The 27,894-nt window shown below is 35.5% G+C and overlaps 1 protein-coding gene across 4 annotated transcripts in view; it reads right to left on the bottom strand.

The window, feature by feature from the left end:
- The window catches only part of ABCD3 (ATP binding cassette subfamily D member 3), an 89,215-nt gene that overhangs the window by 52,277 nt on the left and 9,044 nt on the right, over positions 1-27,894 (bottom strand). For 2 of the 4 annotated variants that reach the window (XM_059926596.1, XM_059926592.1), the window contains exon 2: positions 5,242-5,278. The exons of 1 other annotated variant lie outside the window; for it this stretch is intronic. In XM_059926596.1, the coding sequence (XP_059782579.1) occupies positions 5,242-5,278 (37 nt within the window). Of the gene's footprint in view, positions 1-5,241; positions 5,279-27,194; positions 27,286-27,894 lie in introns of all 4 variants that reach the window. One more of the 4 variants, XM_059926602.1, reaches the window with a different exon arrangement.

Raw genomic sequence — 27,894 nt, 5'->3', positions numbered from 1 at the left:
TAGAGGGAAACCACTGACGATAATTAAGAGCAGTAAATCACATTTTATTACCCTCAGATATTTCTTCATTTTCACTGGTACATGAAAATAGAGCTATAAAACCATTTGCAAGGATAAGGAAAGAGTGACATGAACTGGGTATAGTGGATGTTATTTACTTTATTACCCTTGGGCTGTCTGGAAGAACAGGCAGAAGAAACTCCTCGAAATGGGCAAGACTCTCCAGAAGGACCCCATCCCCAATTGAGCTCCTTTCCCCAACTCCTATAATCACAGCTCACTTATGTATTAACTACTATGCTCTTGATAAACAAATACCCATGGTATAGTCAATTCTATTAGTTAGACAAATTTTGCTGTAAATATGCTTTAATTAAATTAATATCTAACTTGATAAACCTTAAGTGAGTCGTTTGTGTACTGAATTAGAATAAGCTACCATGCATATGTCACACACTGTGCTAAGGGCTTTATATATGTAATCCTAATAAACAGACACTGCATATCGTACAGAACTGTAGACAACAGATGAAGGCACTGGGTGTGTAGAGTTAGATCAGAAAGACTACGACAGAAAGAAATGGATAAGAACCAACCTACCGTGTAACTGCTGGAACAGAGTTCAGGTCTTTCAAACCTTACAAAGGTTGTAAACCCCATCCCACTGAGTCACAGGCCCAGTCTACTTCATTCACAAATGTATGTATTCATTCATTCAATATTTACTTGGCGCAAGGCACTGTTCTAAACCATGGGGACACACCAGTGAACAAAACACAAAATGCCCTACTCACAGTCTATTTCCTCTAGCTAGCCTATTCTCCTCAAGCCAAACCTTACAACTTCAACCTAAATCTCCCCTTTCACCTCCCCAAACTGAGAAAGTATAGGAATAAAAGAATAAAGAGAAAGCAATGTACATCAACTACCTTTAAAGAAAGTTAGACTTCTACTCTCGTTTCCCTCCTGTCACTGCCTTCCTACCTCACTTCATCCCACCTGTAGTCAGTACCTTCTCCATCCCTACTTGAGCCTTAGACAGAATAATTCCAAGGTGAGACGGCCACCTTCTGACTTAAACAGAGGACAACTATTTCCAGCTGTTCTCAAGAAATGATCTAGGGCAAACAAAGAGGAAGGTTTAAAAAAAAGTTACAAGAAAGTAACAATGAAGCACGTCGTACATAATTAGCAGTTTACCTGGTATATAATTCCTCCTCCTCTTTTTCTTCTGTCCCTGTTGCCACTGCTCCTATTTCTTAAGCTGTCTGAAAGCTGACTTTATTATTTTCATTACATTTGAATCCATAAAGGGAACGATATACTTCCTAAAGTCAGGAAACACCAAACACCTGGACTGGAGGGCTGACTCAGGCTGAAGAAATAATCAAGATGCTGTACCATTATTGATACATAATAAAAGTCATACCTGAAACCAATCTAAATGCAAATAGCTACAGAGACAGTACATCTCATAAACACTACTAGCTTCTCCTAAGAATTCATTTTAACCACAATTGACTTTCCCCACCTTTAAACTTCCCAGTAATTTTTAAAAAATATAAAAAACACTTCTATGATATATCTAACATGCAAATCATAGAAAAAAAAAACCCATTAAAGACCATTTAAGAAGCTAAAGTAATAATGCAGTCAGAAAAAAAAAAATGTACCTAACGTTCAGGAGGCAACAAGGTCAAAGGGCAATGAAAAGTTCCTACTGATGTGTCAATCAACTTAGAAAGGTGACATGAACCGGAACTGACCGGAAGAGACATATGTTTGAAATAGCAAATAAAAGGTCATGTGGTGCTGACAAAAGTGTAAGCATTTCTGTATATTGTTAGAGGAAGTATAAATCAACATAACTATTATGTTGCATCTATCAAAATATAAAATGTACACTCATTGCAAAATGTAAAACAACCCAGCAAATTTACTTTTAGAAACTTATCCTAGAGGTATTCCTGAACATATGCTTAAACACATAAATGAAAAAACTTGCACATTGTTTTATAATACTATAAAATTAAAAACCTAAATGTACATCAATTATGAGATACTACATAAATCATGGTAAATTTATGCAATGAAGATTCTACACAACTGTAGAAAAGGAAGCAGCTCATATTCATACAAGAGAATACTATAGAGTGGTTAAATTAACTAGATCTATAGCTATCAACATAGATGGATCTTAAAAAAACATTCTGCTGAAAAAAAAGGAGAATGATACATACAATGATTCAATTTATAAAATTTTTCAATAAGCAAAATAATTCTACCTATATTGTTTATGGAGATATACACACCTCAAAAGTACAAAAATATGCATGGGAATGCTGAAGACCAAACCCAGCACAGTGTTACCTTTGTACTTTTTTAAATTTTAGACCCTGTGTATTACATCAAAATTAAAAGAATAAATATTTTAAAATCAAGTCAACTATCTCTTTATACTATTCTTTATCTAAATTTTTTTCTCCTTAAATCTCATGTCTTATGAAACTTGTCTCCCCTCAACCATCCCACCAAAGATTATAAAAAATTTCAATAAAAAATTCTCTTTTCAATTGCGTCCCCTCATAAGTGACACACATTCACTGTCGTAAAATTAGAAAATTCTGATGAGCAAAGATAAGGAGCCTATAGCTACCACTGAGAGACATCAACTGTTAATATTTGGCACATCTCTTACCAAATTTCATTTCAGCCTATGTCTGTGTATGCACTTCCTACAGATTTCACAAATGTGGTATCAGGATGTACACTGCCTTAAACCTTTTTTTTGGCCAACCAGTTGATCTAAACTAAATTTATCTTGCTTATACTATATGAGTAGCAAACAAGTATATATTTTTTTAAATGTACAAAAAAATAGGAAGAATTAAAAAATGAGTGAATGAATTGTGCTGTACTGGATAGTTTCACTGATGTCCTAGAACTTTCAGATATGGTGGTATACAGATAGTAGCTATAACTAAGATAACTAAGGTTTGATTACTCAGGTATAATTTAGATATGAGAGATTATGAAGATGGAAATTTGCCAAATGACTGGAGATAAGCATATCTTGTCCCATTTTTCAAAGATTATGGAAACTGAAGAACAGCAATTTTGATGTCTATCTCCAGGATATTCAGAGAATAGACATTAATATTGAGGGTTTAGGAAGACCTAAGAGACGCTAATCACTAGAAGCCAGCAGAAGTTTACTAGGAAGAAGTCATGTCAAAGCCTTCTAATTTTCTTCTTTGTTAAAGATACTGTGCTAGTATATTAGCTGACATGCACAACATTAAGCTCCATGAGGGTAGGAACTTTTGTTAACTGCTATACACACAGAACCAAGAACAATGCCAGGCATATATGAGGGGCTCAATCAATATTTGTTGACAGGCTGACTTAATAAATGAATTAACAAATTAATCAAGGAATTTGATGTTTCTTATAAAACTATTGTGGCCTTAATGGAGAAATAAAGACCAGATTTTTCTGCAGTTGGATATAGTCACAGCTGAATAAACCATAACCAAAAAAGCAAAGATTAAGAGATGCCACAGAGGAATTTTCTGGTCCTAACCTAGTCAATATTATCAGCAATTGTGAGGAAGATAGAGAAGACAAATTAAGTTTGTAGATAATACCCTCCACTTAACACAGTAGATGTTAGAATTACATTCAGAATTACACTAGGGAGTTCCCTGGTGGCCTAGTGGTTAGGATTCCAGGCTTTCACCGCCATGACCTGGGTTCAATCCCTGGTCAGGGAACTGAGATCCCGCAAGCTGTGCAGTGTGGCCAAAAAGAAAAAGAAAATTACAGTAATAGAATAGACATATTATAGAATAGACTAATAGTATAGACCCTATAGGCTGACATTTACAGGGAAACAACTGAGTTACCATATGACCTAGCAATTCTACTCCTAAGTATATACCCAAGAGAAATGAAAACGTATGTCCACACAAAAACTTGTACATGAATGTTCATAGCAGCATTATTCATAATGACCAAAAGGGGGAAACCACTTAAATTTCCCTCAATTGATGGATAAATAAATGTGGTATATCTAAACAATGTAATACTATTCAGCAATAAAAAAGAATGAAATACTGATACATTCAACAATACATAAGAACTTTGAAAACATCATGTTAAGTGAAAGAAGCCAGTCACAAAAGGCCACATATTACATGATTCTATTTATATGAAATGTCCAAAATAGGCAAATCAATAGAGACAGAAAGTAGATCAGTGGTTACCAAGGGCCAGGAGGAGAGGGTAATGAGGAATGACTGCTAATGTGTATGGAATTTCCTTCTGGGGAACTGAAAATTTTCTAAAATTAGATAGCGGTGATGGGTGTACAACTCTGTGAACATACTAAAACCACTGGATTGCACACTTAAATACATGGATTTTATGGTATATGAATTACACCTCAATAAAATTGTTATTAAAAAAAGAAATAAAGAAATCAACTGATGAATACAGACATCTGTCAAAAGAGCTGTTCATCAGAAAGATACCTGAAGGCTTACAATTTATCACAAACTCCACTTAATATAAACAGAAGTAATGGCTAAAGAAGTAAAAGCAACTTTAGGCTGAATTTTAGCAACATGACGTTCGTATCAAGAAATGTAATAGTGCTGATGCGTTCCACGCTAGTCAGACCACGTCTACATTAGACTATATTCTATAGACCACAGACTACATTCTATCCTAAACATAATGTCCAGAGGAACTAACTAGTATAGATCCAAAGGAATGTATACATAATTGAAGAACAATTAGAAACCATGTCACCTGAGAAACACTTGAAGGAATGAGGATTGCTTAGCGGCGGAAAAAGATTCAGAAAATACAACCATCTTCAAACAATATGAGAGTCTATTAAGAGAAAATAGAGTAAACTTGTTCTGTGTTTCTACAAACGACAAAATAGAGGCTTAGAGAGGGAAGAATAATTGCATCACGGACTTGAACTAATACAGTTATGGCTATCTCCTAGGTAGTACTTTCCATCAAAAGAACAGATTCAAGTAAATACAAAAAGTCACCTACCAAGAATTCCTATTTTAGGAAGAATTCCTATAATACGTAGTGGATTAGAGATGATATTTAAGTTCCCTTCTAATTCTTAAATTCCATGATTTTATCCTAATTCAAAAATATATAATGAGACAAATGAAATAAATGCATGAAATCCCAAAGAGTAGACAACATAAATTTTACCTCATTGTTCCGTAATGGTGGTTTTCCATTTTTCTTACTGCGGAGAAAAAGAAAAAAGAGCAAGACAGCTTTATTTGCAAACTGTTCCCATCATAAAATATTATTTTAATATATCAAAAGAATATACCAAATTCTCCAAATGAATTTCTTCTTTTACATTTCATACTGAGATAGAATATATTAAATACAATAGTCCAACTGTATAATCCACAGTCCTCTTACTAAGTATAAATCACAAAAAGTGCTCAATAAATGTTAACTACTACTATAATATATCAGGCATTACATTGTAATTTTTTCATACACACACAAATACACTTATTTTACAAATTCTCCCATGGAGATGCAGAATCTGTTTTTCCATCCTTGAATCAAGGCTTGGCCATGACATTAGTAAACTGACACAAGGAAGGGCTTGAAAAATGTTTGTACGTTGGGCTCACTCTCTTGCTGCTGGGAATCTTTTCCCAACCATGTGAGCAATCCCAGGTTAGCTGCCTAAAGGATGGGAGACCATGTGTCATTTCCACGTTACAAATGAAAAAACTGGCTTGGAGGACTTCACTGGCGGCACAGTGGTTAAGAATCCGCCTGCCAATGCAAGGGACACGGGTTCGAGCCCTGGTCTGGGAAGATCCCACATGCCGCAGAGCAACTAAGCCCGTGCGCCACAACTACTGAGCCTGCACTCTAGAGCCCGTGAGCCACAACTACTGAGCCCGCTCACCACAATTACTGAAGCCCACGTGCCTAGAGCCCGTGCTCTGCAACAAGAGAAGCCACCACAATGAGAAGCCCGCGTACCACAACCAAGAGTAGCCCCTGCTCACCGCAAATAGAGAAAGACCCAACGCAGCCAAAAATAAATAAATAAATAAATGTTTTAAAAAAAGAAAGAAGAAACTGGCTTGGAAAAGTCAGTACCATGCCCAAGGTTCACGCTACTCAAAGTAGTTAATCTAGTACTTGAACGCAGGTCTGACTATTAACCCAGGCTTCCCCCCAAAACAATATAATAACCAGGCTTGGTTTTTTTTTATACACACTACCACAGCACCCTATGCTTCTATATAACATTAATCACATTTTAAATTTCTTGTTTAACATATATTTCCTCCCAGTATATTAGTTCCATGAGATCAGGAGCTATTGCAGGTTGGCTTCTCCAAAGTAGAGATGAGGTGGTGTTTGAAGTACAAAATGTTTATTAGAGATCAGTATCTGTGAAAGGAAGGCAAAGAAAGAAAGTTTGGGCAGAACTCAAACTGTGATACAGGCCAACAAAATTTCAGCCAACCAAGTGGGAAGCCCTGAATCAAATATTGTCCGTCATAGTACTCTGTGATGGGATGAAATGGTCAGGTCTTTAAATCTCTTTCTAACTCAGCATGCAAATGTATGCTGCTCCAGGGAGATCATGACCTTGGGGGAGGTAGCTCTGCAGGTAAGGCAGACCCTAAGATGTGTGCAGAAGGGTCTACCTGGTAATCCGCACTCCTCATAGCTGGACAATGAGCCCTTCTTTGAAGGGGAATCTGGGTAGCATATCTCCTTGTCTACTACAGGGGTCATAGATTACCCAACCCTATATGTTCAATACCTAGTTGAGCCACAGAAATGTGTACAGCAATCAGTGAACATTTTCAGTAATAGGATACCACGTCACTGAATAATGCTAGAAAGGCAAACAACTATTGACACAATTCGGTAGATGCTATCATTTTAAAGTGCTTAGGTTTATTACTGTTTCTAGTTTCAATTATACTGCAGGATTGTTCATCTGTTTTTAAATTTCCATGAGACTGCAAAACTGTTTCACAGAATGACTTTTATATATATATATATATATATATATATATATATATATATATATATATATGCCTTTCAAGCATGCACAGTTAATTATGAGCCCCTTTTATAAATCAGGCTTTCTAAATTCCTCTTTTTAAAGAATTCTTTAATGTTTCCTCAATTTTGAAGATACCAGCTATATATATACATATAAATTACTTAGGATAAATTAGAGCAGTATACTATATTTATGAGCTAAATCTATTAAAAGAAAAGTATTCAACATGTTTGAAATATATTATCAATATGCACACAAAATGGCGAGGTATCTATAACATCTAGAACAATCACTAAATATCAGTTATCTTGTTACATTTCAGGGTATAACCAACTGAAGTTATTTTTAAATCTAATTTTGTGACTATGTGAATGACGACCTTAAACCAGTCTATTATACCAATATCAATGTCATGTTCAGTCAGGAGCTGCTCATCTATCTTCTTCTTACTCCATAAATCAGCACACTTTTCAAAATACGATGGCACTCCTGCATCAATCCTTTTCACTGCCTTGCCCAACATCCAGGCATGGGCAAAGGCAAGGAAAAGAGGATCGCAGTACCAGAATAAGATATACAAAAACAACTTGGTTGCTAGAGTATGAGACAAAGGCACACAGAAAAGATACATTATCAAATGCATGTGGTACTGAAAAGACAGGTAAATTATAAAAGTGACATGGTCAAGAAGCATTCAAACGTCTACTAATTGCTTACTACATGCTAGGCACTATTCTAGATCAGCATTTCTCAAACCTCGTGGTCTCAGGATACCCAAGATCTTTTATATATTTGTGTTACATGGATATTTATCATATGAAACTTCAACCTCATAAATTTTAAAAATACTTATTTACTCATTTAAAGATAACAAACACATTACATATTAAATAAAATTTTTATAAAAATAGCTATATTTTCTCAAACAAAACAATTTAGTAAGAAAAGTGGCATTGTTTATACATTTTGGCAAATCTCCTTAATGTCTGGCTCAACAGACGACAAATGGATTCTCATATCTGAGTCTGTATTCGTTCTGTCTACTGCAATATAGATAGGTAGTTGTAAAACAGTAGTATTCTAATAACTGTGGATATTCTTCTGTGATACTATAATGCTGCAATGCAGTCTAATAATTATATCAATGAACTTGTACTCTGATACAATAAAATTCACTGGTCTATATTATATTACACTTTTTAAAAAAATAAATTTATTTTATTTATTTTTGGCTGTGTTGGGTCTTCGTTGCTGTGCACGGGCTTTCTCTAATTGCAATGCGTGGGGGCTACTCTTCGTTCCGGTGTGCGGGCTTCCCATTGTGGTGGCTTCTCTTGTTGCGGAGCACGGGCTCTAGGCACACGGGTTTCAGTAGTTGCAGCATATGGGCTCAGTAGTTGTGGCTCGCGGGCTTAGTTGCTCTGCAGCATGTGGGATCTTCCCAGACCAGGGATCGAACCCGTGTCCCCTGAATTGGCAGGCGGATTCTCAACCACTGTGCCACCAGGGAAGCCTCTATATTACACTTTCAATGGCTCTTTTTTTTTTTTTTTTAAGACACCAATTGTACTTGAACATTTGTTATTATTATTATTTATTTATTTATTTATTTATTTATTTTTGGCTGTGTTGGGTCTTCGTTTCTGTGCGAGGGCTTTCTCTAGTTGTGGCAAGCGGGGGCCACTCTTCATCGCGGTGCGTGGGCCTCTCACTGTCACGGCCTCTCTTGTTGCGGAGCACAGGCTCCAGACGCGCAGGCTCAGTAGTTGTGGCTCACGGGCCCAGTTGCTCCGTGGCATGTGGGATCTTCCCAGACCAGGGCTCGAACCCGTGTCCCCTGCATTGGCAGGCAAATTCTCAACCACCGCGCCACCAGGGAAGCCCAAGTCAGGTTAACATTTGAGAAAACAATGTAATTCATCATATTAACAGTCTAAAAAAGAATAAACATATGATCATATCAATAGATACAGAAAAGGCCTATAAAACCCAACACCTACTCATCCTAAGAACTCTCATCAAACTACAAATAAAAGGAACTTCCTCAATCTGATAAAGGATATCATCAAACACCTACAACTATCATCATACCAATTAACAAAAGACTGAGTCTCTGTAAGATCTGGGACATTGCAAAGATGCCAACACTCACCACTTTTATTCAATATTGTTACTGAAGGACACAGTGCAATAAAGTAAGCAGAACAAACAAAAGGCACATAAAATGAAAACAAAGAAGTAAAACTATCTTTATTGCAGACTCTATAAACACTATATAGAAAAGCCTAAGGAATCTACAAAAAAGCTAAGTGAGTTCAACTAGTTTCCAGAATACATCTATATATATATACCAATTGTATTTCTACATATGAGTGAAGAACAATTGGAAATTGAAATTTTAAACATACCATTTACAAAAGCATCAAAAATATTAAATACTTAGGGCTAAAATTAAAAAGAAAAAAAAAAGACGTGCAAGACTTGCATGCTGAAAACTACAACAGATTGCAAAGAAATGTTCATAGAAGACTAGATAGAGAGATATATATCATGGTCATGGATAAGAAGACTCAATATTATTGAAGTGTCAATTCTTTCCAAATTGATTTAGAAATTCAATGAAATCCCAATCAAAATCGTACCAGACTTTTCTGTAGAGAGTAACAAGTTGAATCTAAAATCCATATGTAAATGCAAAGGACCTAGATCAATACATTTTTACAAAGAAGAACAAAGTTGGAGGAATTGCACCTGATTTCAAGGCTTATCATAAAGCTATACTAATCAAGAGTTTGATACTGGAGTATAAACAGAGATCAAAGAAACAGAAAAGTCCAAAAAGTAGACCTACACATATATGGTCAACTGATTTAAGACAAAAGTGCCATGGCAACTCAGTGAGGAAAGGATAATCTTTTAACAAATGGTACTGGATCAACTGGACATACATATGCAAAAAAAACCCAAAAGGAACCTCAGATGTTATTGCACATCATATACAAAAATTAACCTGTAGTGAATCAGAGATCTAAATGTAAGAGCTAAAACTACAAAATTTCTAGAAGAAAACAGAAGATCTCAGTAATCTTGAGTTAAAGACTTGTTAAATAGAACAAAGTACAAACTACACACAGAAAAAAAAAAATCAATAAACTAGAATTCATCAAAATTCTAAATGTTTGTTTCTCAAAATATACTACTAAGAAAATTAAGACAAGCCACCAACTGGGAGAAAATATATGCAAAATACATACCCAAGAAAAAACTTGTATTCAGAATACATAACAGACTCTTACAATCAAATAAAGCGGCAATTCATTTAAAGATTTAAACAGACACTTTGCCAAAGAAAATGTATGGATGGAAAATAAACACAGGAAACATGCTCCAAATCATTAGTTCTTAGGGAAATTCAAATTAAAACCACAATGAGAAACCACTACACACATCCACTAGAATGGCTAAGATTAAAAAGACTGATCATAGCAAGTGTTATCAAGGATGTGGAGCAACTGGAATTTTCTTATACTGCTGATGGGAATATAAAATGGTACACTTTGGAAAACAGTTTCTTAAAAAGTTAAACATACACCTACCATACAAGCCAGCCATTCCACTACTAAGTATTTGCTCAAGGAAAATAAAAGCGTATTTCCATACATAAACCTTACACAAAATTCATAGCTGCTTTATTTTTAATAGTCAAAACCTGGAAACATCCAAATGTTCATCAACAAGTGAATGGATTTTAAAAATTGTAGTATTTCCATAAAATGTACTCAACAATTAAAAAAAAAAACCTACTGATGCACGCAACATGGATGAATCTCAAAATCATTATGCCAACTAAAAGTAGCTGGACAAAAATGTACACAGTGTAGATCCCACTTACATGAAATTCTAGAGCAGTCAAATCTAATCTACAGTTATAGAAAGCAGGTCAGTGGTCGCTTCAGGCTGGTGCAAGGGAGAAGACTGACTACAAAGGGGCATGAGGGATCTCTGGAGTGATGGAAATGTTTGCTATCTTGATTGGAGTGATGGTTTCACAGGTGCTTAAATGTCAAAACTCACTAAGTTGTGTATTTTAAACATAAGCAGTTTATTGTACATCAATAAAGCTTCAATAAAACTATAAAAGAAAAAGATGACCAAAACCTAGGGGAGACTTTTTCCTAAGAACACAATAGAAAAGTACATTTTGTTTGTTCTTTATTGTTGGAGGGGCGAGGGAGAAGGAGATGGAGTTAACTATTCCTTAATAATGCCAACAAAATACGTAAAACTAATAAGCAGAAACTTCCCCCAACAAACTATGAGACTAGGAAAAAGAAATTGACAAAAATTAAGAGAGAAGTTTTCAGATAACTTTCAGACTAAGTAAAAAAAAAAAGAAAACAATTCTGAAAACTTTGATCAGAGTTTAGTTATCCAGAACAATAATTCTGACCTTAAAATTTCTCACTTAGTTCATTTTTCTAGGCCAGTGTTTCCTGGACTTCAGATAATATATGAACCTCTCCTGAAGGAAAAAAAAATTCTTACAGACCCCAGCGTTGACTTAAATTGGTGCTTCCTTAAATATGTATAAGCGGGCTTCCTTGGTGGTGCAGTGGTTAGGAATCCACCTGCCAATGCAGAGGTCACGGGTTCAAGCCCTGGTCCGGGAGGATCCCACATGCTGCAGAGCAGCTAAGCCTGTATGCCACAACTACTGAGCCTGCACTCTAGAGCCTGTGAGCCACAATTGCTGAAGCCCGGGCGCCACAACTACTGAAGCCCATGCACCTAAAGCCCGTGCTCCACAACGGGACAGGCCACCACAATGGGAAACCCACGCACCGCAACAGAGAGTAGCCCCCGCTTGCCTCAACTAGGGGGGGCCCGCGCACAGCGACGAAGACCCAACACAGCCAAAAATAAATAAATAAATTTTAAAAATGTATAAGCATAAAATTAAGTTATTGACCCTTAACATGAGAGTTAGGAGCACTGACCCTCACTGCAGTTGAAAATTCACCTATAAATATACAGTAGGCCCTCTGTATCCGAGGTTCCAGATCCTTGGATTCAACCAACCATGGATCATGTAGTATGGAAGTACATATTTAGTGAAAAAAATCCACACATAAGTGGACCCTCGCAGTTCAGAAACACGTTGTTCAAGGGTCAACTGTATACATTCCTTTTGTTTACAGCTCTTCTACAACCACAAAATAAAATTTATCACTTAAAAACTAGGAAAAATTTTAGAGAGCCTCCCATCAAGCCTCTTAGATAGCCTCAACCACCAGAGGGCAGACAGCAGAAACAAGAAAAACTACAATCCTGCAGCCTGTGGACCAAAAACCACAGTTACAGAAAGATAGAGAAGATGAAAAGGCAGAGGGCTATGTACCAGATGAAGGAACAAGAAAAAACCCCAGAAAAACAACTAAATGAAGTGGAGATAGGCAACCTTCCAGAAAAAGAATTCAGAATAATGATAGTGAAGATGATCCAGAACCTCGGAATAAGAATGGAGGCAAAGATTGAGAAGATGCAAGAAATGATTAACAAAGACCTAGAAGAATTAAAGAACAAACAAACAGAGATGACCAATACAATAACTGAAATGAAAACTACACTAGAAGGAATCAATAGCAGAATAACTGAGGCAGAAGAACGGATAAGTGACCTGGAAGACAGAATGGTGGAATTCACTGCTGCGGAACAGAATAAAGAAAAAAGAATGAAAAGAAATGAAGACAGCCTAAGAGACCTCTGGGACAACATGAAACACAACAACATTCGCATTATAGGGGTCCCAGAAGGAGAAGAGAGAGAGAAAGGACCAGAGAAAATATTTGAAGAGATTATAGTCGAAAACTTCCCTAACATGGGAAAGGAAATAGCCACCCAAGTCCAGGAAGCACAGAGAGTCCCATACAGAATAAACCCAAGGAGAAACACGCCGAGACACATAGTAATCAAAGTGGCAAAAATTAAAGACAAAGAAAAATTATTGAAAGCAGCAAGGGAAAAACGACAAATAACATACAAGGGAACTCCCATAAGGTTAACAGCTGATTTCTCAGCAGAAACTCTGCAAGCCAGAAGGGAGTGGCATGATATACTTAAAGTGATGAAAGGGAAGAACCTACAACCAAGATTACTCTACCCGGCAAGGATCTCATTTAGATTTGATGGAGAAATCAAAAGCTTTACAGAAAAGCAAAAGCTAAGAGAATTCAGCACCACCAAACCAGCTCGACAACAAATGCTAAAGGAACTTCTCTAAGTGGGAAACAAAAGAGAAGAAAAGGACCTACAAAAACGAACCCAAAACAATTAAGAAAATGGTCATAGGAACAAACATATCGATAATTACCTTAAACGTGAATAGATTAAATGCCCCAACCAAAAGACATAGACTGGCTGAATGGATACAAAAACAAGACCCATATATATGCTGTCTACAAGAGACCCACTTTAGACCTAGGGACACATACAGACTGAAAGTGAGGGGATGGAAAAAGATATTCCATGCAAATGGAAATCAAAAGAAAGCTGGAGTAGCTATACTCATATCAGATAGAATAGACTTTAAAATAAAGAATGTTACAAGAGACAAGGAAGGACACTACATAATGATCCAGGGATCAATCCAAGAAGAAGATATAACAATTATAAATATATATGCACCCAACATAGGAGCACCTCAATACATAAGGCAACTGCTAACAGCCATAAAAGAGGAAATCGACAGTGACACAATAATAGTGGGGGACTTTAACACCTCACTTACACCAATGGACAGATCATCCAAAATGAAAATAAATAAGGAAACAGAAGCTTTAAATGACACAATAGACCAGATAGATTTAATTGATATATATAGGTCATTCCATCCAAAACCAGCAGATTACACGTTCTTCTCAAGTGCGCACAGAACACTCTCCAGGATAGATCACATCTTGGGTCACAAATCAAGCCTCAGTAAATTTAAGAAAATTGAAATCATATCAAGCATCTTTTCTGACCACAACGCTATGAGATTAGAAATGAATTACAGGGAAAAAAACGTAAAAAAGACAAACACATGGAGGCTAAACAATACGTTACTAAATAACCAAGAGATCACTGAAGAAATCAAAGAGGAAATAAAAAAATACCTAGAGACAAATGACAATGAAAACACGACGACCCAAAACCTATGGGATGCAGCAAAAGCGGTTCTAAGAGGGAAGTTTATAGCTATACAAGCCTACCTAAAGAAACAAGAAAAATCTCAAGTAAACAATCTAACCTTACACCTAAAGGAACTAGAGAAAGAAGAACAAACAAAACCCAAAGTTAGCAGAAGGAAAGAAATCATAAAGATCAGAGCAGAAATAAATGAAATAGAAACAAAGAAAACAATAGCAAAGATCAATAAAACTAAAAGTTGGTTCTTTGAGAAGATAAACAAAATTGATAAGTCATTAGCCAGACTCATCAAGAAAAAGAGGGAGAGGACTCAAATCAATAAAATCAGAAATGAAAAAGGAGAAGTTACAACAGACACCGCAGAAATACAAAGCATCCTAAGAGACTACTACAAGGAACTTTATGCCAATAACATGGACAACCTGGAAGAAATGGACAAATTCTTAGAAAGGTATAACCTTCCAAGACTGAATCAGGAAGAAACAGAAAATATGAACAGACCAATCACAAGTAATGAAATTGAAACTGTGATGAAAAATCTTCCAACAAACAAAAGTCCAGGACCAGATGGCTTCACAGGCGAATTCTATCAAACATTTAGAGAAGAGCTAACACCCATCCTTCTCAAACTCTTCCAAAGAATTGCAGAGAAAGGAACACTCCCAAACTCATTCTATGAGGCCACCATCACCCTGATACCAAAACCAGACAAAGACACTACAAAAAAAGAAAATTACAGACCAATATCACTGATGAATATAGATGCAAAAATCCTCAACAAAATACTAGCAAACAGAATCCAACAACACATTAAAAGGATCATACACCACGATCAAGTGGGATTTATCCCAGGGATGCAAGGATTCTTCAATATATGCAAATCAATCAATGTGATACACCATATTAACAAATTTAAGAAGAAAAACCATATGATCATCTCAATAGATGCAGAAAAAGCTTTTGACAAAATTCAACACCCATTCATGATAAAAACTCTCCAGAAAGTGGGCCTAGAGGGAACCTACCTCAACATAATAAAGGCCATATATGACAAACCCACAGCAAACATCATTCTCAATGGTGAAAAACTGAAAGCATTTCCTCTAAGATCAGGAACGAGACAAGGATGTCCACTCTCACCACTATTATTCAACATAGTTCTGGAAGTCCTAGCCACGGCAATCAGAGAAGAAAAAGAAATAAAAGGAATACAAATTGGAAAAGAAGAAGTAAAACTGTCACTGTTTGCGGATGACATGATACTATACATAGAGAATCCTAAAACTGCCACCAGAAAACTGCTAGAGCTAATTAATGAATATGGTAAAGTTGCAGGATACAAAATTAATGCACAGAAATCTCTTGCATTCCTATACACTAATGATGAAAAATCTGAAGAGAAATTATGGAAACACTCCCATTTACCATTGCAACAAAAAGAATAAAATACCTAGGAATAAACCGACCTAGGGAGACAAAAGACCTATATGCAGAAAACTATAAGACACTGATGAAAGAAATTAAAGATGATACCAACAGATGGAGAGATATACCATGCTCTTGGATTGGAAGAATCAACATTGTGAAAATGAGTATACTACCTAAAGCAATCTACAGATTCAATGCAATCCCTATCAAATTACCAATGGCATTTTTTACGGAGCTAGAACAAATCATCTTAAAATTTGTATGGAGACACAAAAGACCCCGAATAGCCAAAGCAGTCTTGAGGCAAAAAAATGGAGCTGGAGGAATCAGACTCCCTGACTTCAGACTATACTACAAAGCTACAGTAATCAAGACAATATGGTACTGGCACAAAAACAGAAACATAGATCAATGGAACAAGATAGAAAGCCCAGAGATTAACCCACACACCTATGGTCAACTAATCTATGACAAAGGAGGCAAAGATATACAATGGAGAAAAGACAGTCTCTTCAATAAGTGGTGCTGGGAAAACTGGACAGCTACATGTAAAAGAATGAAATTAGAATACTCCCTAACACCATACACAAAAATAAACTCAAAATGGATTAGAGACCTAAATATAAGACTGGACACTATAAAACTCTTAGAGGAAAACATAGGAAGAACACTCTTTGACATAAATCACAGCAAGATCTTTTTTGATCCACCTCCTAGAGTAATGGAAATAAAAACAAAAATAAACAAGTGGGACCTAATGAAACTTCAAAGCTTTTGCACAGCAAAGGAAACCATAAACAAGACGAAAAGACAACCCTCAGAATGGGAGAAAATATTTGCAAATGAATCAACGGACAAAGGATTAATCTCCAAAATATATAAACAGCTCATTCAGCTCAATATCAAAGAAACAAACACCCCAATCCAAAAATGGGCAGAAGACCTAAATAGACATTTCTCCAAAGAAGACATACAGACGGCCACGAAGCACATGAAAAGATGCTCAACATCACTAATTATTAGAGAAATGCAAATCAAAACTACAATGAGGTATCACCTCACTCCTGTTAGAATGGGCATCATCAGAAAATCTACAAACAACAAATGCTGGAGAGGGTGTGGTGAAAAGGGAACCCTCTTGCACTGTTGGTGGGAATGTAAATTGATACAGCCACTATGGAGAACAATATGGAGGTTCCTTAAAAAACTAAAAATAGAATTACCATATGACCCAGCAATCCCACTACTGGGCATATACCCAGAGAAAACCGTAATTCAAAAAGACACATGCACCCGAATGTTCATTGCAGCACTATTTACAATAGCCAGGTCATGGAAGCAACCTAAATGCCCATCAACAGACGAATGGATAAAGAAGTTGTGGTACATATATACAATGGAATATTACTCAGCCATAAAAAGGAACGAAATTGAGTCATTTGTTGAGACGTGGATGGATCTAGAGACTGTCATACAGAGTGAAGTAAGTCAGAAAGAGAAAAACAAATATCGTATATTAATGCATGTATGCGGAACCTAGAAAAATGGTACAGATGAGCCAGTTTGCAGGGCAGAAGTTGAGACACAGATGTAGAGAATGGACATATGGACACCAAGGGGGGAAAACTGCGGTGGGGTGGGGATGGTGGTGTGCTGAATTGGGCGATTGGGATTGACATGTATACACTGATGTGTATAAAACTGATGCCTAATAAGAACCTGCAGTATAAAAAAACAAACAAAACAACTAATACTAAACTTTCATTGGGTTATTTGTATGGAAATATGTTAATATAAATGTTTCAGACATTACATGAAATTTCTAAAAATCTTATATTTGTATTTGTATGGAAATATGTTAATATAAATGTTTCAGACATTACATGAAATTTCTAAAAATCATATTTGTATTTGTATGGAAATATGTATGGAAATATGTTAATATAAATGTTTCAGACATTACATGAAATTACTAAAAATCTTATATTTGTACTTGTATGGAAATATGTATGGAAATATGTTAATATAAATGTTTCAGACATTACATGAAATTTCTAAAAATCTTATATGTTCTGGTATAATGTTATAAGTAATAATCCTAGTTATTACTTTAAAATGTATATCTCAGAAATAACTAATTTTCTTGTCAACTGCATTATTATGAACTGTCATCAAATCTTTAACCGTGGTCATTGTTAAGTCTTTTGTCATTTACAGACAGTTCTGGGTGTACTCTGATGATTTTGCAAATATGTTCCTATAAAAGGGTTTCATCTTCAAGAAATACATGGAAAAGACTCTGACAAGTACAGGTTTCTGGTAACGGACTGTACTGCTGAACTGAATGAATAAGCATTTTCAGAACTCTAATGAAAAACTGATGAACTCATAAAAGTGCTAACAAAAGATCAAGACGAAAAAAAAAATTAATTACATGGGACTGAGTGAACTGATAAAAAAAAAAAAAAAAAAAAAAAAAAAAAGAAAACTGCTAGAGCTAATTAATGAATATGGTAAAGTTGCAGGATACAAAATTAATGCACAGAAATCTCTTGCATTCCTATACACTAATGATGAAAAATCTGAAGAGAAATTATGGAAACACTCCCATTTACCATTGCAACAAAAAGAATAAAATACCTAGGAATAAACCGACCTAGGGAGACAAAAGACCTATATGCAGAAAACTATAAGACACTGATGAAAGAAATTAAAGATGATACCAACAGATGGAGAGATATACCATGCTCTTGGATTGGAAGAATCAACATTGTGAAAATGAGTATACTACCTAAAGCAATCTACAGATTCAATGCAATCCCTATCAAATTACCAATGGCATTTTTTACGGAGCTAGAACAAATCATCTTAAAATTTGTATGGAGACACAAAAGACCCCGAATAGCCAAAGCAGTCTTGAGGCAAAAAAATGGAGCTGGAGGAATCAGACTCCCTGACTTCAGACTATACTACAAAGCTACAGTAATCAAGACAATATGGTACTGGCACAAAAACAGAAACATAGATCAATGGAACAAGATAGAAAGCCCAGAGATTAACCCACACACCTATGGTCAACTAATCTATGACAAAGGAGGCAAAGATATACAATGGAGAAAAGACAGTCTCTTCAATAAGTGGTGCTGGGAAAACTGGACAGCTACATGTAAAAGAATGAAATTAGAATACTCCCTAACACCATACACAAAAATAAACTCAAAATGGATTAGAGACCTAAATATAAGACTGGACACTATAAAACTCTTAGAGGAAAACATAGGAAGAACACTCTTTGACATAAATCACAGCAAGATCTTTTTTGATCCACCTCCTAGAGTAATGGAAATAAAAACAAAAATAAACAAGTGAGTCCTAATGAAACTTCAAAGCTTTTGCACAGCAAAGGAAACCATAAACAAGACGAAAAGACAACCCTCAGAATGGGAGAAAATATTTGCAAATGAATCAACGGACAAAGGATTAATCTCCAAAATATATAAACAGCTCATTCAGCTCAATATTAAAGAAACAAACACCCCAATCCAAAAATGGGCAGAAGACCTAAATAGATATTTCTCCAAAGAAGACATACAGACGGCCACGAAGCACATGAAAAGATGCTCAACATCACTAATTATTAGAGAAATGCAAATCAAAACTACAATGAGGTATCACCTCACTCCTGTTAGAATGGGCATCATCAGAAAATCTACAAACAACAAATGCTGGAGAGGGTGTGGAGAAAAGGGAAACCTCTTGCACTGTTGGTGGGAATGTGAATTGATACAGCCACTATGGAGAACAATATGGAGGTTCCTTAAAAAACTAAAAATAGAATTACCATATGACCCAGCAATCCCACTACTGGGCATATACCCAGAGAAAACCGTAATTCAAAAAGACACATGCACCTGAATGTTCATTGCAGCACTATTTACAATAGCCAGGTCATGGAAGCAACCTAAATGCCCATCAACAGACGAATGGATAAAGAAGTTGTGGTACATATATACAATGGAATATTACTCAGCCATAAAAAGGAATGAAATTGAGTCATTTGTTGAGACGTGGATGGATCTAGAGACTGTCATACAGAGTGAAGTAAGTCAGAAAGAGGAAAACAAATATCGTATATTAATGCATGTATGTGGAACCTAGAAAAATGGTACAGATGAGCCAGTTTGCAGGGCAGAAGTTGAGACACAGATGTAGAGAATGGACATATGGACACCAAGGGGGGAAAACTGCGGTGGGGTGGGGATGGTGGTGTGCTGAATTGGGCGATTGGGATTGACATGTATACACTGATGTGTATAAAATTGATGCCTAATAAGAACCTGCAGTATAAAAAAACAAACAAAACAACTAATACTAAACTTTCATTGGGTTATTTGTATGGAAATATGTTAATATAAATGTTTCAGACATTACATGAAATTTCTAAAAATCTTATATTTGTATGGAAATATGTATGGAAATATGTTAATATAAATGTTTCAGACATTACATAAAAAAAAAAAAAACTAGGAAAAAATTTAAAGCCAATAAAAATGGAATCAACATTCATTTAAAGTGATAGGTGAGATAACATTGCTACAACTAATCACCAGTGCTGGGGTAAAAGAGTAGAAGGAATTATTTATGTGTTATATGTTCCAGTTAATAGCCAAGATTTTTAAATAATCTTCATTATTTTTCTTTTGTAAACAATGAACTGGCTTTAAATCACTGCTTCATTAATGTTGATGGAATAATCAATTTATTAGTATACCCCAAAACAAAATTCTAAAAATTAAAATACTCAGTGAAAATGTCATAGAAGTTACTGCTAATAATACTAGTAATAATAAGTGTTACAAATTGGTATTTATAGAGACAAATGGAGATCCATGCAATATAACTGCTCACAAAAATATAATCTGCATATATATATAAAACATACATATACATACATACATATATACACACATATCCACCCACAATACATATACACACACACACCCACAATGGGCCACATGATCAGTCAGCTCTCTCATTACTTTTCTCTCTTCAAGCTACCATGAAATACCTTATTCAGAGTATACCATGACATCTTATGAGCCTTCACTTGGTGTAAACACATAATCTACATGTCAGCCCTATGTTCTTTTATCAGTTTGTGACAAAGTAATACACTACTCAGTTGCTCTACGTCTTTTTCATGATTTCAAACCAAAGCTTCATTTTAAGATTTCAGTTACTTAGAAATTCTATGAAAACACCTTTCACCCGTAATTATCACTGCAAAAGAAAATTTTAATAGCAAAATAATTCAGTATGAATACAAAGGTTGAAGATGATTTTCTTAGTTTTACATTACTACACTTCAGCCTGATGTAGGTTCTAATGCAGCAGATTTGTCTACCATACATGTGGTCTCTTTTGATGATCACTTAAGCAACAATTCAAACACAAAGATGGGCACAGAAATCTGCAATACTATGGTAGTCATTGAGATGATCCAGAATGTGCTTATACTAATTTATTTATAATTTATCACCAAGATGAAAACACAAAGTTAGAAAATTCTCATAGAACTTTAGGACCCTGAAGAATGAATCATTAGATCCATTATCTCTAGGCCCTAGAGATACTACTTTAGAACACCTCGGTCAAAACCATGATATCAGCTATCACCCATTCTCTAATGACTCCCCAAATCTCTAGCTCCCTCATCTTTCCTAAGCTCCTGACTTGAATATCTATTTTTTTAAATAAGGTATCTGAACCTGGATCTATTGAAATCATTTTAAACTCAACATGCATTCTATGTCTGAACTTACCTTTCCACCCCAAATCTACACTTCCACCTTCTCATTCTGAGCTGGGCCCTAACTCAGTGAATGTACCTTCTTCTATCCAATCACCCAAGCCACAAACTTGGGAATTATTCTTAGATAGTCTCCCTTTCTCATACTCTTCCTATCCAATCTCTCTCCGTGCTCTCCTTTTCCTCTATTGCAACGACTTCAGTTCAGGCTATCAAAATTTCTCATGTAAACTAACAATTTTCTCACCTGCTTTCTAAGTAGGTTCCTTATCATTTCTATTGTCCCCCAATTCACTTCCACAGCCATATCAAATATAGCTGTGTGTGTATGTGTTTGTGTGTGTGGGCACACATGCGCACGCACACAACCAAGGTCAATCAGGGCCCAGAAATGATGAAGACCTGAACAAAGGTGGTGGCTATGGAAATGGAAAGATGAAAGAAAATTGCTAGAAATAACAGGGTGAGGGAATAGATAAGAGCTAAGACCTAACTGAATATGGAAATGAGAGGAGAAGAAGAGCAAAGACTTAAAGAACTATGTAAAGATACAGGAGGTATTAGAAACCTTCTGCTCCAAACTTATGCCCTGAAAGGCAAAGATCATTTTTCCTCAGGTCTCACAAACAGTTTGCACCCTAAGCGACCCGAGGACAGTCATTCCATTTACCATAATAAATTATAACAGTAGAAGCATTCAGGGAAATAATAATTGGATTCATTATAAATGTGTTAAATTTCAGGTTCCAATAAGATAACTATATGGAATTGTCCAGAAGATTTTTTTTTTTAAGTTTAGATTTGAAGTTCAAGAGTGGAGATGTTGATTTGAAAGGAATTAACATGACAATACTGTGAATATACAATGATATAACTCCTTTGGGAAACAAAAATATGAAATCTGAAATGTGAGTCTTGCACCTGTTTATTAAGCTACTGTACTAAAAATTTTAGTATGTGCTCTTAAGAAACTTGGTTTAAGTTGTTCCCTGACTGATACTGCTCCCAGGTACTTTAACAAGTAAACTTTCCTCTTAAAATGAAAGTATGTTTACTATAAGCCTCAAAATTATTCCTACAAGTAATTTTAAATAAAATGTCCGGACCATAATCAAAAATAACCAAGCACACAGGAAACTACACCCCATAACCAAGAGCCAGTAGAAATTACAGAAAACAGGAGCAGACTCAAAAAGATTTCAGATGTTGGAATTTCCAAACATACCCTATAAAACAATGCAGACTATATTTAAAGAAATAAATAGATAAAATAAAACAAAGATATCTACCAAGATAAGGAAATAATAAAAGGCTACACAGACTTAAGAAAACCAAATGGAATTCTTAAAAATAAAAATACAGTTAAAATTAAATATTTAATCAATAGGTTTAATAGATTTCACACAGCTGAAGAGAAAATTAATAATCTAGCAGCTAAGTCAGAATTGACTATACAGAGTATAGCAAGGAGAAAACAAAAAGACAGCAAACAAAGAAATAAGAGACACTGGTTACAATAAGACTATCTTAGTTGGTGTCCAGGAAGAATAAAGAAAGAAAACAAGGCATAGGTAATGGCCAAGAATATTCTAAAATGGAAGAAAGACACCAATCCATAAAAACTAAAAGGCCCAGTGAATTCTAAGCAAGACAGATAAAAAATAAATCCACACCTAACCAAATCATAGTGAGCTTCAGAAAACCAAAGACATAAATCCTTAAAAGCCTCTACGGGAGCAAAAAAGAATGATTACCTTCAAAGCAGCAACAGTTACAAACTAACAGTTGACTTCTCAACATTAATAATGGAACCAGAATATGGTGGAATCAAATCTTCAATGTACAAAAAGAAAATTACTGCCAATCTAGAATTAAACATTCAGGAAAAAAGACACTTACATGAATGAAGGCAAATAAAGACATTCCCTGGCAACATGGAGAGGGTTCATCATCAGCAGACTTGTACTAAAGAAATTTAGAAAGGACATATTATGGGGGACAGGAGGGTTGATCTCAGTTGAAAGGTATAGATTGCAAGAAGGAATGGAAAACAAAGAATGTAGTAAATATATAACTAACTCTAAGTAAATATTATATAAAACAATAATAATAATGTCTTACAGTACTAAAAAAAAAACCACAACAAATGCATCTAAATAAGGAGGAAAAGTGAATGGGGTCACTGCTCTGAAGTCCTTTTACTGCCTGGGAGAATGACGAAGTATTTCTTATTGATTAATGTTTAGACTTGAAAAGGTAAACAGATGGCAAAATTTCTAGGGTAACCAGTAAAACTAAAAAATAAAAATTTTATATAGAGAATAACTTTCAAACAACTAAAAGAGGTAAAAACAAAATGAGGAAAAAAAGAAATCAATACTCTAACCACAAAGCAATTATGCTGGTAATTAACAGCAAAAAGAAAAATACAAGAAAAATTCCCAAATGTTTTGAAATTGTGGTATATTAAATACTGAGACAAATTCCTAAAAAGGAGGAATCTTTTTTCCCACCCTTGAATCTGGGCCAGGCTTGTGACTTGCTCTAGCCAACAGAATGGGTGGAAGCCTTTCTGCTTTCACCCTGGCTTCTTGGAATGTTGACCTGAGACTACCATGTGAGGAAGTGGTATAGCCTACTGAATGATACAGTCACTTAGATGAAAATCAAGGCATCCCAGCCACCAGCCAGCACCAACTACCAGATATGAACCTTCCAGTGCAGCCAATCCTCTACTGGGTTCCTCATAAGGGAACCCAAACAAAACAAGCAAAGGAACTACCCAGCCATCCAGAGAAATAAGGGGGGAAAATAACTGTTGGGGTGGTTTGTTATACAACAATAGGTAACTGACATAAATAAAGAGATTCCCTTTCATTTGTGAAAAGTCATGGGTCAAAGAAATTTTTAAAATATTTGAAACGAATGATATACATATCATATGATATGTTTACAACATAAGTGTTTACATCTCAAAAAAACTGTGGCATGCAACTAAACAGTGGTTAGAGAACTTTATAACCTTAAACGAATACATTAGAAAAGACTGAAAATTCATCATCTATGTGAACATTAGAAAAAGAACAAAATTAACTGAAGTATAAAGAATAAAAGAATACAGATAAAAGCAAATAAAAATGAAATAAAAGACACTCAACAGAGGTAAAGCAAAACTGAAAGTCAGATTTTTTAAAAAACTGACACATGTTACAAACTCATGGCAAGATTGATGAAAAAAAAAAAGGGCACTATAACCAGTTTTAGAAATTAATCTATAAATTAGATGAAATCCTCATCAAAATCCCAACATGCTGATTCTAAAATTTAAATAGAAATAAAACCAATGTAAGAGTTGATAACTGAGGCACATTTCATATTTTTATAAGATTCACTGCATTCATAAAGTTTCCTCCAAAGCATCTATAAGAGAGCATTAACTATTTATTTACAAGTAATGAATCATTAGGTTCATAATGACACTTAAGAAGAATTCATTGGTCACCTCCAGGGAATAACAAGAAACTGATATATAATAAAGAAGCAAATATCCATCCTGCCTTTCCTAACTGAACTGTACCACTGGGGAACCAAATAGATGAAGAAAACTTCCTTTTTACAGAAGCATTCCACCTTATAAACGAAGTAGTAACCGAATTCAAATATCACCATTTTGTAAGCCCTAATAAACTCATTGTTCTAGGTATCAAGTATCAGTGGCTGCTCAAATCACAAAAAGAAACCACCAGACATTATATACCTCGTGACAGAGAGTACACCACATCAACACCTAGGAAGCATTCTTGCCCAAAAAATAAAAACAAAATCTAAACTTGATCAAGCTTTTAGATCCAACTAGCAATTTACAGGAAATACAGAGAATGAAGAAAAATTATACAACTGGCATAATCCAAATTACAGAATATGTATAGGTGAAGACACCTGGTTGCTTCAACAAATAAACTATAACAAACGGGAAAGAGAAATGGCATGCAGACTCATAGATTAAGAGAGACTTGAACAAAAAATCCCACAAACACATCTGAATTATAGTGCTCAGGAGCGCACCTTTGGGTGATAAAATTATAAAGAAATGCAAAAATGTAATTACTATAGAAGTCAGGATAGTACAGAGAAGGGGCTGTGACTGGGAAGGGGCACGTGGCTTCTGGGTGGATGGCAAAGATATTTCTTGACCTGGGTGGCAGTTACAAAAAAAGTCATTAATTTATATACGTGTTTTATGCACTTTTCTTTCTATACTTGCTGCATAATATACAATAAAAATGTTTTAAAAATCTTAAGAGTATTCCACCATGACTATATTTTAAAATTAATATACCACAATAAAATTGTTAATCTAACAATTTACATAACTTTGAATTTAACATAAGACTTTTTCTTAGCCCCTGAATGATTCTTGACTGTTCTTTTGAATCTGAAACCGAGTTCCCTTACTGAGTTTATGATTACTCTCTCTATCCAATTCTTTATTCCCTTTTCTGTCCCCTCTGACCTCAATCCTGTGCTAACTGAACACTAATCAACCAGAGTCAGATGACGAAAACTGCTATTGTCGATAACATCGTTAATGTACTAAAATTGCTATTATATATATCATCATTAACATACAAACCCAGGTTGTTTCTCCAGGGCAAGATGAGCTAATGGACCCCCAAGCCACGGACCACCTGGTCTGAACCTCATAAACCAGAACATCCCGACTCCCAAAACTATGATTAAGAAATGTCACAAGATGATGATTAGTCCCAGCTTTCGTTTTTCCCCTTTAAAAAAAAAATCCCTAACTCAAAGACCAAGATGAAGTGGATCTGAGGCTTGTCTCTCACGCTCTTACTTGACGCCATGCAATAAACCCTTACTTTGCTGAAAACACCTGCTGTCAAGAGTTTGGCTTTCTGTCCATGGGCGCATGAGGCCTTGCTTGCTTACAAATCTAAGTATATCTGAAGGATCTGATAAAAATATTTTATTCTGTCTTTTACCCTCCACACGGCTAATTCAAACGTAAGAACTCTTATAATCAGGTACCATTTTTACCTTTCTGATTACTCACCGATAAAATAAAGATAATAAAACAACTATCTCAAAAGACTGTTGTGAGGAATAAATGCAAAGTATTTAGAACCTATAATATGGCAAGTGCTCAATAAATAGTTAATAGTAAGGTTATCAGCTTCATGTCTTTGCAGTCCCTTCTTCTCAAATCATAACTCCACTATCGCCATGCCTTTGCTCATGCTATTTTCTCTACCTAGAATGCCTTTTACGCCTTATCTCTTAAAATCAGGCACAAAAGTGAAACCTCCCCAGGTAACAACCAAAACAATCAAACATTCCCAATTCAGTGCTCCCTCCCACAGAATTATTATTAGACCACAGGTCTAGTCATACTGACTTGTACGACTTTTCTATGTATTTGTATTTCCACAAGACAGGGGTTAGAAATAATGTTCATCAATTTGGTATCTCAATGCCTAGCCTAGTGACATACAAGAAGCATTCAATAGAATGTACTGGATAAACATTGTATTTCCTTCCACATTGAAATTTTCTTCAATGAAGTAAGGGGAAGTAGCTATTTTGTTGAGCCAGTGATAAAATACAGAGAGAAATGTACTCACTCATCAATAGTTAAACTGGAAATTATCTGATACTTACGTTAAAAATGGGATCATTTCATTGATTCTGTCCTACACTTGCCTCCCCCCGTGCCTCCACTGCTTTACTGAACAACACATCTTGGGCATTACTGCAGGGGAAAGCAAATGAATACCACAGTTGAAAACACGTTAAATCTAATTTCCTGATGCAACAAAATTGTATCACAGGTAAACGGAGAATAATATTTTAAATAAAATATACCAGTAGTTTCTTTTTTTAACTAGAAATTTGGTGTGAAATGTCCAGACACAGGATTCTCTCTTTTAATAGTCTGTGAGTTTCTTAACAGCAAAAATCTTGCCTAATTTAATTTTTAATCTTCCCAAGTGCCCAATACAAAACTAAAATGAAATGGGTTCTGTCTTCTCTCACTACAGGATCCATCTAGGAAACAGACCTAATCTCATTCACTACTGTGTGTCCTCAGCACCTAGCACTAAATGTTGAATGAAGGTACAGACTTGTATCATACCACTCAACTCTCGAGAATAGGACCTTTTTTTCATCTCTATAAACCCAGCATCTGACGTGTAGCAGGCACGAGATGTTTTGTGAGTTAGTGCGTGACCTTTGGGTCCCTTTCTTTGAGTGGTTCATTGATTCCCACGCCACCCTACTTCCTCCAGTCCTTGTTCTGGAATGAGGAAAAGATCTGATTCTACCTCAACTTAAGTTAAGTTAACCTCTAAGATATAAT

This window comes from Balaenoptera ricei, chromosome 1, assembly GCF_028023285.1.
Source record: "Balaenoptera ricei isolate mBalRic1 chromosome 1, mBalRic1.hap2, whole genome shotgun sequence".
NCBI classification, from domain to species: domain Eukaryota; kingdom Metazoa; phylum Chordata; class Mammalia; order Artiodactyla; family Balaenopteridae; genus Balaenoptera; species Balaenoptera ricei.
This window is presented reverse-complemented; position numbering and strand designations above follow the sequence as displayed.